This window comes from Haemaphysalis longicornis, unplaced genomic scaffold, assembly GCF_048455015.1.
Source record: "Haemaphysalis longicornis isolate Haplotype H1 unplaced genomic scaffold, Haemaphysalis longicornis Haplotype H1 scaffold_10, whole genome shotgun sequence".
Classification (NCBI taxonomy): Eukaryota; Metazoa; Arthropoda; class Arachnida; order Ixodida; family Ixodidae; genus Haemaphysalis; species Haemaphysalis longicornis.
The window spans coordinates 123,259,963-123,272,870 of record NW_027526204.1 but is presented as its reverse complement, the minus strand read 5'-3'; the positions used below and the strand labels follow the sequence as shown (position 1 = coordinate 123,272,870).

The 12,908-nt window shown below is 47.6% G+C and overlaps 1 protein-coding gene across 1 annotated transcript; it reads left to right on the top strand.

The window, feature by feature from the left end:
- Positions 1-812: 812 nt before the first annotated feature.
- On the top strand, positions 813-8,126 carry LOC144158061 (lysosomal alpha-mannosidase-like). Its single transcript, XM_077688728.1, has 4 exons — positions 813-895; positions 2,960-3,187; positions 5,280-5,411; positions 7,872-8,126. Exons 1-4 carry the CDS (start codon positions 830-832, stop codon positions 8,124-8,126), a joined length of 681 nt encoding a protein of 226 aa, XP_077544854.1. The 5' UTR covers positions 813-829.
- Positions 8,127-12,908: the final 4,782 nt, after the last annotated feature.

Here is a 12,908-nt window from a genome sequence, read left to right as displayed (position 1 = left end):
AGGTAGCTCGAGTGATAGCTTGTTACCGCTGCACAAAATTGTCCCCAAGTCCCGACCATGGTGGCTTACATGAGAAAGGAGTTAATGATGCCATGGCGGGTTGCATTAAAAATTGTCATCTGCACCGCTTACGAGAGCGGCACTCGAATATCCGCCGCAGTGCTAAGCCGAACACATCTGTAGGCGGACCTGTAGGCAGACCGGCCGGCTGCTCCCAGCGCGCGTCTTGCCACCCACCGTCTCGAGCGGCGCGCGTCGTTCGTTAGCCGCGGTAGCATTTGCACTCGCAGCGCCTGCGTCACATCCACGGTCGCTTTTTAATTAGGCGCCTCACGAGATCAGTACGGGGGAGCATTCGCAGAAACTGCCGTCGATGCGGATTCGACAGTGCTACGGCGGCTCTGCTCTGTAACTGTGATATCCCTCCGACGGCCACGTGGTCAGCTTTGTTCACACAAAATCCACAAAATCCATCGTTTCGCGGCACTCGCTGAAACCGAAACTGCGACTGGCCGCATTGAAAATGCCTCTAATTAAACAACCGTCGCACGCTGAAGCAAATGAGGTTTCTACAGGTTACAAGTAGGTCACTAGCTACTTATCGCAACAAAAAAAACAAGATGCAAAATTTTTGTGTCAGTGCCCCTTTAAGGTTGAAGCAAGCGCTGCATCAGCGTGCGTTTGCAAGAACTCGTATGGGTGTTTATTATACTGAAGCAGGTTGGTATGTTGGCGCACTGATACGCGAACGTAGAAGCATCGAATGCGGATGTAGCGGAACGAAAGACTTCCAATATATCTCCTGCAGGATGCCAGACAGGACCTAACGATGGCGGTTTTGCCAGACCGACCGCAAGGGGGCAGCAGCCTGAAGACGGGACATGTCGAGCTCATGGTAAGACCAATAAACACCGACCCGGAGCCCCACAACTCGTAATATCCAGAAATAAGTTCGTTCGTAGAAATGAAGCCATTTTGTTTCTATTAATAGCTCCACACTAACAGAAAGAGATTGACCAATGACCGCGACTACGCCACGACTATGTCAGGCGAATGATAATTGACGGTGGGGCATCCATTTTTTAATTTCTAATTTTGTGTTCACCATCATCTTCAGTCATTGTCATCGTCATCCTCATTACGTTCAGCATAATGCTCATCATCAATTTGGTTTATACCGCCACTTAATCGTCGTCGTCATTTTTTTAGTTGCTGCCCTGCTTGTTCCACGGTCAGGTTCCGACAGTGTTTGCAACCATGTCTGCTTGTTATATGCGCTACAATTACGTGCTGCCAAAGCGTGAGCACCACGCTGCCAAGGTGAAAAAATTGCGGCGGCACTTGTTGCTTGTTCCCCCGTCTGGTTCCGACAGTGTTTACAGCCAGGCCTGCTTGTTATCTGCGCTGCAATAACGTGCTGCCAAAGTGTGAGCACCACGCTGCCAAGGCGAAAAAATTGTGATTACACTTGTAAACGTCCCAAATATTTCGCTCCGATGTCCCAAGCCACATATTGTTAATACCTCAAAACCTGAAATCAAAAGGACAAGAGCAGTGCGTAACATCCCATAAAATACAACGTGCTATCCAAAGGCTCAAACTCCGATTACATCTAAGCATTTCATTTGGGTTGTGCATGCGGAAACATAAATGTTTAGTTGAAGGCTTCAGAAGCCTCGCCTCTCCCTCGCGTTATTGTAGGTCTGCGTCCTCTCGCCGCTTGATACGCTTGGCTTGGCGATCCAGTTTCGCCTTACTCTCCTCGAAATAAGCTTCGATCTGTGCTGCACCGCTGCTCGTTTCTGCTGTACTGCAGTGGGTGAGTTGACGACGATGGTGGACTTCACTGCCTGTCTGTTCGCTTCCTTGGCTACATCCTCCCGCTGCCTTGCTTCATACGCCGTGAATTGACGTTGGCGGAACGTTTCGTCCCTGCTCGCGCTATAGATCGCCTCGCTCTACGCAACTCTTTGCAAACACGTCGACTACGAGCAATTTCGCAGCTTCCGACGCTTACGCCGACTTTCTCGCTCAATGTACCGTTTAATGCTTTCGCATTGACAACGAGCCAGACTGTTGTGCAGTAAAACCTCGCTCATTCGACCTCGAAGGGGACCATAAAAGTGTTCGTATTAAGGGGAGTTTGAATTAGCGGGAGGGCGCTGGGAGGAATGGACATCGCGCCACACTGCGCAGTAAAGAACACAAAGAAGCCACCTCTGGACTTGTTATCGCGAATTAGGCGCTACTACCCGTTTGTGGTATGTGATTTAATAAATAATGTTCATCGAGGTCGAACAGCGAACGGAATTAATGAATCAGTCAGTTGTACGCCCGAAACAGGCACTCATTGAATTCATGTGAGCAGTGAGCCGTAATGTCGAAATAATAACACTGTGTATGCGCGAAAAGTTTTTTTTACTAGGCAGGCTTGAGTTTATCAAAATGAAAAGTAATCGCTAATATGTATTTGCTTGCGTTTCTTCTGTCATGCCTCCATGAGCATCGCTTGGACCTTGCGGAAGAGCTCCAGCGCAGCGTCAGTATTCTAATTTCCTGAGAAATAATGCGCCGCAGTACCCAGCCTCAACGGAGGTTTGCATGCATCTCTGGTAAATTTGGTTTGGTTTGGGTTTGCAACCCACTGTTATCACTCTGGACCGACTTCGTCTGTGAGGAGCGATGGAAACCAGGGGACCCCACTTCGAATTAACCGTTCTGGATACCGATGTGCTCGAATTATCGGGAGTTTTGACCCATTGAAATGTACAGCGCTGTGCCTGGAACAGGGCGTCGGTTTGAATTAATCGTAAGTTCGAATTAACCAAGTTTGAATTAACGAGCTTTTACTGTATTCCCCTCTCCATCTTGGATGCTATTCTTCGCATTCTTGCTTCCACTCGGCGGTGTAACAAGCCTGACAGACTTCAGTCTTCTGTTGCGCGTTCCCCGCACGCAGGTCCACCGCTGGCACACGACCAACGACAACCTGGGGAACGGCGAGAGTCTCGCGTATCCCGAAGCTCTGCCCCTGCTTCACCGCGCTGTGGCCAGGGGCACCCACCACGTGTTCCTGGGATCGGCAGCCGAAACGCGCGACTTCCTTCGTCCCTACTCGCTGCAACTCGTCTACCGGCCGCTGGTGGCGTTCGCGGCGCCAGAGTTTACAGCGAGACACGGCGATCAGGTGCGGGAGTCGCCTTGTAGGAGACAAAAACAATGCAAATGGAAGCATTCGTTCTATATTTGGCAAAGACAAATATATTTCGCAAATACAATACAATTTGGTTCTATATTTGGCAAAAACAATACAAACGGAATCATTTGTTCTATATTTGGCAAAGAAAGCCTTGTTAAAACAAAAACTTTCTGAGTGGAACCGATGGAGTCCTGTCAAAATATTAATGCATTTTCCCAAAGACCGGTTGGTCGACGGAAAAGCTCTGATAACATCTCTGGACACAGGGCGCGTGCGTTAAACCGGGCTTCCGCTGTGTCAAAACGGTCACTTTAAAATCTCGAAAAGGGACGGTTACAGGCAACATAACACACGCATCGATCATGAAGAACAAGTATTTTAATGTACCTTTACCTCGTAAACCACGTATCGGTATACGTTTAGATCGTTCGTAGTTGCGTTGTTGCGTTACATACGGCGCGAGAAATCCTCGCATGGGTTCGTTCTTCGTTTGCGATTTGGGTCTTTGAAGGTTTGACGATAGATTTAACGCGCTTCTAGCTCTCGCGCTTCTCTAAATTTTCTTTAGGAAAGGACGGTAATTTTTTTTAGTATAAGAAGATCAGGTGAAATGTCGCTTTCAAACTTTTAACGTATAGAGCGTCACTGATAGCTGCCAATGCTTCTCTCGACCATAAAAAAATACCCTTTTATGCATGCCTACATATACTTCTAACTAGCGATGTCGGCATCCATTCATTTCCATCAAGTTTTCTTATCACATCCCTCCATCGAGTTATCGGTCTTCTCCTATACCTGTAGTCTCGTTCATCGGTAGTCACTCCAGTTGTCACACCAATGGTACACCAGTTGTCACCAGTGGTACACCAGTTAGTTGTACACCAGTGGTACACCAGTTGTCACTTCTCCACGTACATTTCCAGCCTCTTAATCTGAGCTCTAATGTCTTTGACGGATGTTTGCTTCCTAACCCAAAACAGTGATTTCCTGTCGCAAAGTGTTAATTCCGTCATTACGCAGACACATCACTATAAACCAATCGATCAGCCCACACCATGAGCATAGTCAATAATCAGGAAATGGAACTAGGTTCTGCTTCTATACCTACCAACGACATCGACATCGCCAAAGAAGCAGCCGTTGCCCTTGCAGCTACCACTGGCAAAGAACATATCACCGTCATATCAGACTCCCAGACAGCGTCTCGAAACTTCCAAGTTGGACACATTTTATCAACAGCATAAAAAATTTGATCGACCCAACCTGATTTACCCGAAATTTTCACCTTATGGACACCGGCTCATTCATCACTGGAAGGGAGTGAGACGGCTCATGCCGCATCCCGAGCTCATACACTCCGGGTGCTTCCTTCTGGGATATCAGCCAGTCCTTCGATGAGCCCAACACGAGAAACAGTCTCCAGAAGGTACAGTGACATCCTGACCCACTACCGCTCGCTATGAAGTATCTTTCGGTCTCCACATCTCAACATTTCTTGGGAAAATTCGATCATCTACAGACAGCTCCAGGCCAACACATTTCCACATGGTACATTACTGAACTCCATACATCCGGCATTGTATACACACACTTGTAAATTCTGCATAGAGCCATGCACTCTCTACCACATGGTATGGGAGTGCCGCCACACACCGTCCCTTGCCCCCAATCTAAATCCCCATTTCAGCAGTGGGAAGGTCGGTTGACAAGCTCCAACCCGAATTACCACCTTCAGGTAGACCGGGCGAGACAGGCCGCCAAGACTCAGGGCTTCCTTGACTAAGGAGGTCACCCACCTTGCGGTCAACACAACAACATTGACTGCTCCATTAAAAGTTTATTCCTCCTCTTCGCCTTCTTTCCCTGCCTCGGTGGACGGTGCTAAATTTTCCATCCGTAGAAAATACCATTCATAACGACGCGACATGCGCAGGACACGTTGGTTTAGCTTTGTATTGTTACAGTCATTGTGTTTTGTGATGGGCACCTACTGCAGGAAGCATAAACGTTAGCCGGATATGTGGAAACTAAAACGCAATACCCCAAAAGTTCCGAATCAACAACGGCCCCGTTCTTGCAGTTCTCCTGGTTACAGTCTGCCTTACCCAGGACGGTGCACCTCCTCACTCTGGAGCAACTGTCCCAAAGTGAAGTCCTTCTGCGGTTGGAACACCTGGCTATTGAACAGCGTGCTGTCCAGGTTAACGTCACCGTAAGTTTCAGCGCTCTTCACTTGCAGCGTCAATGCCAGAAGTATGTCGTTCGTGGCGTCACAAGGTGGTTGAATGCGATCCGAATAAGCCTAAATTTCTTGTCACTGCAACGATGACCATCTAAAAGCACCACGAGGTGTCCAGGTAAACAAGATCAAACAATGCCACCACAAGAGTTCCACAAATATGGATCGGTTCGCCGCGTGCAGTTAAAGGTAGAACGAATCACGACGGATGTCACATGCCTCCACTTAAGAGACTTAAAGGCGAACTGCACTCAATATTTCTACTTCCTTAAAACAGCATTTCCATGCAGTCTGCTGAAAAAGAAAGAAAGATGCAAAATACAACCGCTGAAATACGCGCGTGGACGCCGCAAGCGGTCAGCAAAAATCGGCCATTTTGAAACCGAAATAGAGGAGAGCGCGGCCGTTAAAATGACGTTGCAGCCTTCCAGCAAGCGGTCGGACGGTCAGCAGCTCGAGAGCAAGCCTGCGTGCAAGCTCAACGCGTGCACGGGCAGCAAATGGGTGAAGCTTTCGCAGCAGTGCTCAACCGGTTCGCCAAGCTGCGTGTCTGGCCAGAGGAAGAAGGTTCCATCGGCTGGAGCGTCACAGGCGCATCATGGCTGTTTACGCGATCCGCTTCCAGGTGCAGCGTGGTCTGTGGTGGGGCTTTTTTAAACGCTTCTGAATGATTATTAACGAGGCGTTTCACGGGGCTAATACTGATGTCCCAGCTGATTTGGTGGTACTTACTACACATTAAAAATAAATTTGGACGAGGTGAAATTCGAGTGCAGTTGGCCTTTAAACTTATCGTCGGTCTGTTTGCCTTCCTGTCACTCGATCCGGCCGCAGAGTCGAAAGTTGGAATAATTCTTAAACAGTAAGTCTATATAGGCAAGAGCTTTCTAAACTACTTAACCTGGTTGCATGCAGAATACATATGCACATTGTTCGGCGAAACGAAAAGGTTAGGCATATTTGAAGCGAAGCATACGTAGATAACTGAGCGTTGCGGCATTTTTTATTTCGTTATTATCGTTAAAAATAGGCGTGGGATCGATTTTTTTTACGGCAGAAAATTAAAAAAAACAATGCGTTAAACATGGAACAGGTAAGCGAGATAAATGCAAACACATAAAAACGGAGCTCGAGCTCATGCTGTTCCAGGCAAAACAAGAAAAAAATATTTTAAAAACGTGCGCGCGCTCTCCCGACTGACGGCGCGCGAGCAGAATAAATGCGGGAGAATTGAATTTCATTGAACTCGTAATGAATTCATTGAATTCTTTACGGCAAGAGCGAGAGGGGAAGCGAAGAGAGTTAGGGGTTGCAGCGGAAAGCAGAGGAGGAGTTACGTAGTAGGGATGGCAGGCCCGTCTTTTCGGAGCGTTTTTTGAAGTTCGAAAACCTGCACCGGAGTTTTCCGCTAGCGGCGACTGGCTTCCCCACTCTGCTCCTGTGACGCACGGTGAAACAGCGAAACTTCACTGGAGGAGCGCAAAACGGAAACAAGATAAAATTCTATACATTGTTTTCAAGATGTAACTTTAGCACGTGCAGCCATAAATGTTTTCCTTGGGTAATCATCCTATTCTCATCGATATCCGCCAGCAGGGCCGTTGTCAAAGCCCGAATGACGAAACAGCACTGACATACCTTACGTGTCATCGCAGCACAGCGCCAAAATGGAACAGCGACAAAAGAGCTCGCTGATGTGGGACGCCTAAACGGGCAATTCACTACATTTTGACGAGTTAAAAGGGGCAGACAACCTGTTCTTGCGGAATTCATGGCCTCTAGCTCGTATGGAAGCCAGCGTTTAGTATATAGTGGCACAACCACAAGAAATTTTGAAATAAACTGGCGGAAATAATTTTAGTTTGCCGCTAAACTTTATGAAATCAGAAACGTGGCTCCATGTAGCGTTTCTGAACGTGACACTACCGTACGTACACAGAGAACTCCTTCGGTTTAAAGCGTCATTCAAAAACCAAATAAAGGTAAGAAAAGGCTACATTTTTTTATTGTTTTAGCAGGGGACAACTTTGTTGACACATTTTTTCATCTCACGTATAGTTTAAAAGTGCGGCCGAACGGCTAGCTGTCATGGGCGCCAGCATCAGTTTTGGCAGCATACGTAAGGTCGGTAAATTTGAAAATTCCTTTTTTAAAACTTCTAGAGCCCTATTGAGCAAACCGTTCAAGGTATTTCAAGGGATGCCCTTTTATTGGGTATACCGAGCATATGCTCAACAAAAACCAGCTGTCTGCCCCTTCAACATCTCTGGGCGTGCAAAATGCAGTGCTCTTTTGACACGCGCTGTTTTTTCGCGTTGCATTTGGAGCTCTTTCGGCAATTCAAGTTGACTGCGAATAATTCTAACAAAAAGCTTACAGCGACAAGCCCACAACTTTCCCAACTTCTCCCTCACGCGGCGATTTCACGTGCAGAGGCTCCTGAGGGGATTCCGCCTGAGAAACGTGAGGCCGGTCACCCTGGCTGCCAACCAATTCCTGCCAGGACCCACCAGGCATCGCTGGGAGACCCAACCGCAGAAGGGCTGGCACCGACAGGCCGAACAGCGCCTGGCTGCGCCCACTATCACGAGCAAGCTGGCGACCGGCGACAAGATCGTGTCTCTGTCGCCGGGACAGATCGCGAGCCTTGTGGCCGAGATTTACGAACCGCCCGCTTCACCTTCGTAGAAGGCTCGCGGTACATTTGTGTCGTGACCCGCGAACTTATCACAGGTCTCCAGAGATGCTACATCGATGGAAATTTCCGTAGGCCCAAGGAGAAGGCGGAGTAGAGAAAATGTACTTAACCGAGAGGTCGATTTGGTTACTGGGCAGGATCCCTCGTCCTGGACTACGTTGGTGCGGCAAGCCTTGTTCGCCCTTTCAGAGAGCCAAAGCTGCTTACTCAGGTCTGAGCTAGCAAGCTCAGTCTAGCACTGCTCGTGAGTTGCATTAGTGATTGGATCAAGGTCCGCGTTTGACTGGCATGCCCAGACCACATGGTAGAGTGTAGCTGGGCTGCCGCAGTGCCTGTACAGGGGGTAGTATATTGTGCGGTGGATGGCGTGTAGCCGCGCGGGGTGTGGAAGCAGAGAACAGTGGTGGCACATTTGTTCGTATGAACGAAACAGTCTTCGGGCAGCAGATTCCTCTTTTCCGTTCTCCGAGATAACGATGCCGAACTGGAAGTTTCGGTTTTTTCTTATGTATTTTTTGCCAGTGTTCGTTGTGTTGCATGGTATACGTTCTTCTTGCCAGCCGTTTTTATGTGGACATAGGTAATGCAATTAAATAGGAAGATTATTGAGTGACTTACATCACTTTTTCTGTATTTTAAAATCTGCGCCTTCTGCGTGGTGGCGGAAAGGGTATCGCTTCCGCAATAAAGGCAGCCGCCAACAAAAGCAAACCACCTGGTCTCTATTTCGTGTGTGAATATACATTTTTAAATGGCTACAGATCTCGACGCAAGTGAGAAACGAGTGGCAGAAAGTTTGAATGTGAATTATGGCGCGCTACCCCGGACGGTGAAAGAACCAGACATCATCTTGCAATGTTGGCCCCGTTATTTCTACAGTCCCGTTCACAACGGAATCTCCACTGAGGGATACACAATTGGCCAACGCAGCTTCCAATGCTAAAATTCTCCCTCCACGCGCCCACGTGCCCCCCCCCCCCCCCCCTCACACCCAAAAAAAGAACCCCTGGGCCATTTCCACTAACGTGAAACCTGGGGGGAGCGAACCATGCGGAGAGAGAGAGTGCAGTTTAATGATGCTGTTTAATGATGCAGTTTAATGATAACCATGCAGTGTATAAATGTGTCCTTGGCGCTTTGGCGTTTTTGCCAACGGAGGTGAAACCATTGGGGGTAGAGGTATACAGCTTTGCTGTAGAAGTCTCTTGTCCTTGAAGTACGAAGCTCTGTAGAGCGAGGCGTAAATGAGTGTACCAAGGATTTTTTAGTACGCGTTACGATATATCGCGAGGCTTAAACGATTTTCCCGGTGTTTTAGTACCGTGACTACGTGAGACAACGGTTACAACGAAGATTGGCCAAGATTGGCCAAAAAAAAAAAACTCCAACTTTCGCAGTAATCGTGGCAACACTTGCTCAGAACGAGAAAGACACGTCATAGCGTACGCTCCTTCAAGATGATGTCCAATGATTATCAGTTAAGAAAAAAAAACGAAAGAAGCTTACGCGCACAGCAAAAATGATGCAGTAAAGGTCGTGGCGGCAGCGAAGAAGAAGGAAATCGGCTGCAATTGTAGACTTAGGCAGCCGTGATGGTCGTGAAAGTTGCGTACAGTTTCTCTACCTTCAAATTTTACGCGTTAGTGTGACGTTCCTTCGTTTTTATTATAAATAAAACGACTTTTACTGCCCCTAAAGTATGCCTTCCACGCATCGCACTTGTGTTTAGAGGTGACGCCGACTTTACAATCGGTGTAAGCTTGGTTTTTGTAAGCTGGCTTTTCCACATTGTCTGTTGCACAGTGAAGCATGACCGCCTGTGGAGGGAGATTGTTTACCAAAAACCGCTTTACCTCTTGTGTGTTTTTTCTAAAGTATCCCGAAAAATAAGACAGTTAGCCCCTAGGACGACTCTACCGTTAGGCCGAGTGTCATTTACTTGTCGTTACTCGTTCGTTCAGAGTGAAGTTGCAAAAGTCACCGAATTACTGTCTGCCGTCAATACGTGGCCATCAAACGGAGGCGGTATGGTTACAGGAAATAGTTGTAACTGTTGCTTTTCCGGAACTATCCGGAAACAAATTTTATGACAATTAGCCGCTAAAGCAACTGTAAGATTACGCCCAAGAACGAAGCCCACGCTACACGGAGTAACCCGCAGCTCCAGTGTAGCGGTACATTTCACACAGAGTGGAACTGGGTTTAATTTTTCATCTGTTCCAGTCCCCACTCCCCCCACCCCTCCAATAAAAAAATCCTGGGAAATCTCCACAAACGTGAAACCTGGGGAGGGGCGAAGCAAGCATTGTATAAGTGTATTCTTGGCTCCTTGGCGTTTTCACCGACGGAGATGAAACCGTTGGGGGTAGAGGTATTGAGCTTCGCTGCAAAAGTATCGTGTAATTGAAGCCCGAAACGTCATAGCGCGAGGCGTAAACGAGTGCCCCGGTGTTTCTTTAGTACGCGTTACGTTCTAGCGCGAGGCTTAAACGATTGTCGCGGTGTTTTAGTACCGTGGCTACATGAAACGACGGCGACGAGGAGGACAGGAGACGCCGACAGCCCGAACCCCTAAGGGGCTTCGCACCTACAAAAATTTAGTACTTTTCAACACCGCGAACGTTGATGAACAGCAGATGTTTTTGTGGGTTATTATTCGGCCCCACGCTCCCTCTCAAACAGTGCCGTCACGTCGAGGAAGCATTCAGCGAAATTGTGAGTAGGCTTCACCGTGCCACGCACAATTTCAAGAAGCCAGCTTACAGAGACCCTGCGTCCAGCGATATTCTTCAAGTGCAGCCTCAACCTGGTGTCTCAACCTGGGGCAACAAATGGCTTGTGACTCTCAACTCTAACAAATCTAAGTGCATGGCGATCCCCGGGCGGTCTATTTTTCCCGCTCGTACCTATAGCATTAACGCTCCAGCATGTCTCTTCATTAAACTACCTCGGCGTTTACAATTCCAAAAACCTACCTTGGCACGCACGTGTTACCTACATCTCGAATAATGCTAATCGAACGCTGGGCTACTTGCGCCGCAACTTTTCTCGCGCTTCGCTGTCCCTCAAAATTCTACTATACCGATCACTACTTCGACCAAAGCTACAGTACGCGTCCGCTATATGGGATTCCACGCCGTACAATTTAATCAACGCGTCAGAATCCATTCAGAACCGCTCAGCTAGATTTATTTGTTCTAATTCTACCCGTACTGCGAGCATATCCCAAATAAAATCTAACCCTGACCTACCCGATTTAACTGCCCGGACGAAAATGGCACGACTTCTTTCTTTTTTTTTTTTTCATGTGATATTTTTTCCCAACTTATCAATGAGGCGAGACCTCATTTCACAACCATCATACCACCCATCACGCGTTAATCACCACCATACGGCTGCCATTCTTTTTTTGCCGCGCATAATTCTTATCAGCGGCCTTTTTCCGAAAACACGGGCCGATTGGAACCACCTTCCCTCTTCCGATGTAACCATAAAGGACCCTTTGTTGTTCAAGACTGCGATTGCTTAGCAATTTTCGCAACTATATGCAGTGTTCTTTATCTATCCTTACCTTTTGCTTGCGTGTTTGTTTACTACATATGCATTCTTTTTTAATTGATTTTTGTTGTTTGCGTTTTTCGTGCTTGTGACACTTGTTTCTTTTCTTTGTTTTTTCTTCATGTGCTACGAAATGCTGTTGCCCACCCCCTCTGTAACGTCTTACGGGCCCTATGGGTATTCTAATAAATAAATAAATAAATAAATAAATAAATAAATAAATAAATAAATAAATAAATAAATAAATAAATAAATAAATTTTAAACCGAAATGAATTGCTGGGAAGACATATTTCCAAGGGTAATATGCGCCATCTTGTATCAAAATGCAGGAAGCTCATACTAACGCATAAGACTTGAAACTAGCGAAGCTGTACGCAACCTTCACGGCCATCACGAAGCCTTAAGTCCACGACTTCAGCCGATTTGCTTCTTCTTCGCTGCCGCAACAACGCGTACTCTATAACTGCTGCTATAAGTGTAAGCTTCTGTCATTCTTTCTTAAAGTGATAATCATTGGACATTACCTTGTGAAGGCGTTCGCTATGAGCCGTCTTTCTCGTTCCGAGCAAGTGTTGCCACAATTACGGCGAACGCTCCCTAATTGGGTATGCTGGGCATGACAACCGTGCGCAGGGGACGCTGGGCGGTCGTCGCGAGGCACGCACACATGAGCGCTCGCCATTTTCTTGGTTTCGTTAAATGCCGGGCGGTCACCGCGAGGCCCGCACTCACGTGCGCGCGCTCGGCAGTGTCTTGGTATTTTTAACTGCGGACACAAAAAATTACGATTTGCAAAACAGCTTCGCTGTTAAACTATGAAGCGCCTGCAGCGAACAGGCGGCCAAGGGGAGAAATGCTACACCGAAGTGAGGAAGAGGGCAGTGGCTTTTCTGGGTCTATGCTCAGAAAGAAAGAAAAAAAAAGGGGGGGGGGGGTAGAAGTTAGCCTTTAACAGCTCAGCTATGAGAACACAGCAGCCTTCACATTTAAGGTACGGAGCACCTTATGACAGCACAATGTCCATCCGCATCCGTGCGAATAGCATTTACAATCGCAAAAAACCACACAGGCACCGGCTGGATTCGAGCCTGTGTCTGATAGACGAGACAGAGTTAGTGTCAGTCGTCTTACCCATTGGGCTACGGGAGTCAAACGGCTTACTCCCTCGCCTGTAACGGTGCGGAGTACCTTGTGACCTCCCAGAGTCCGTCT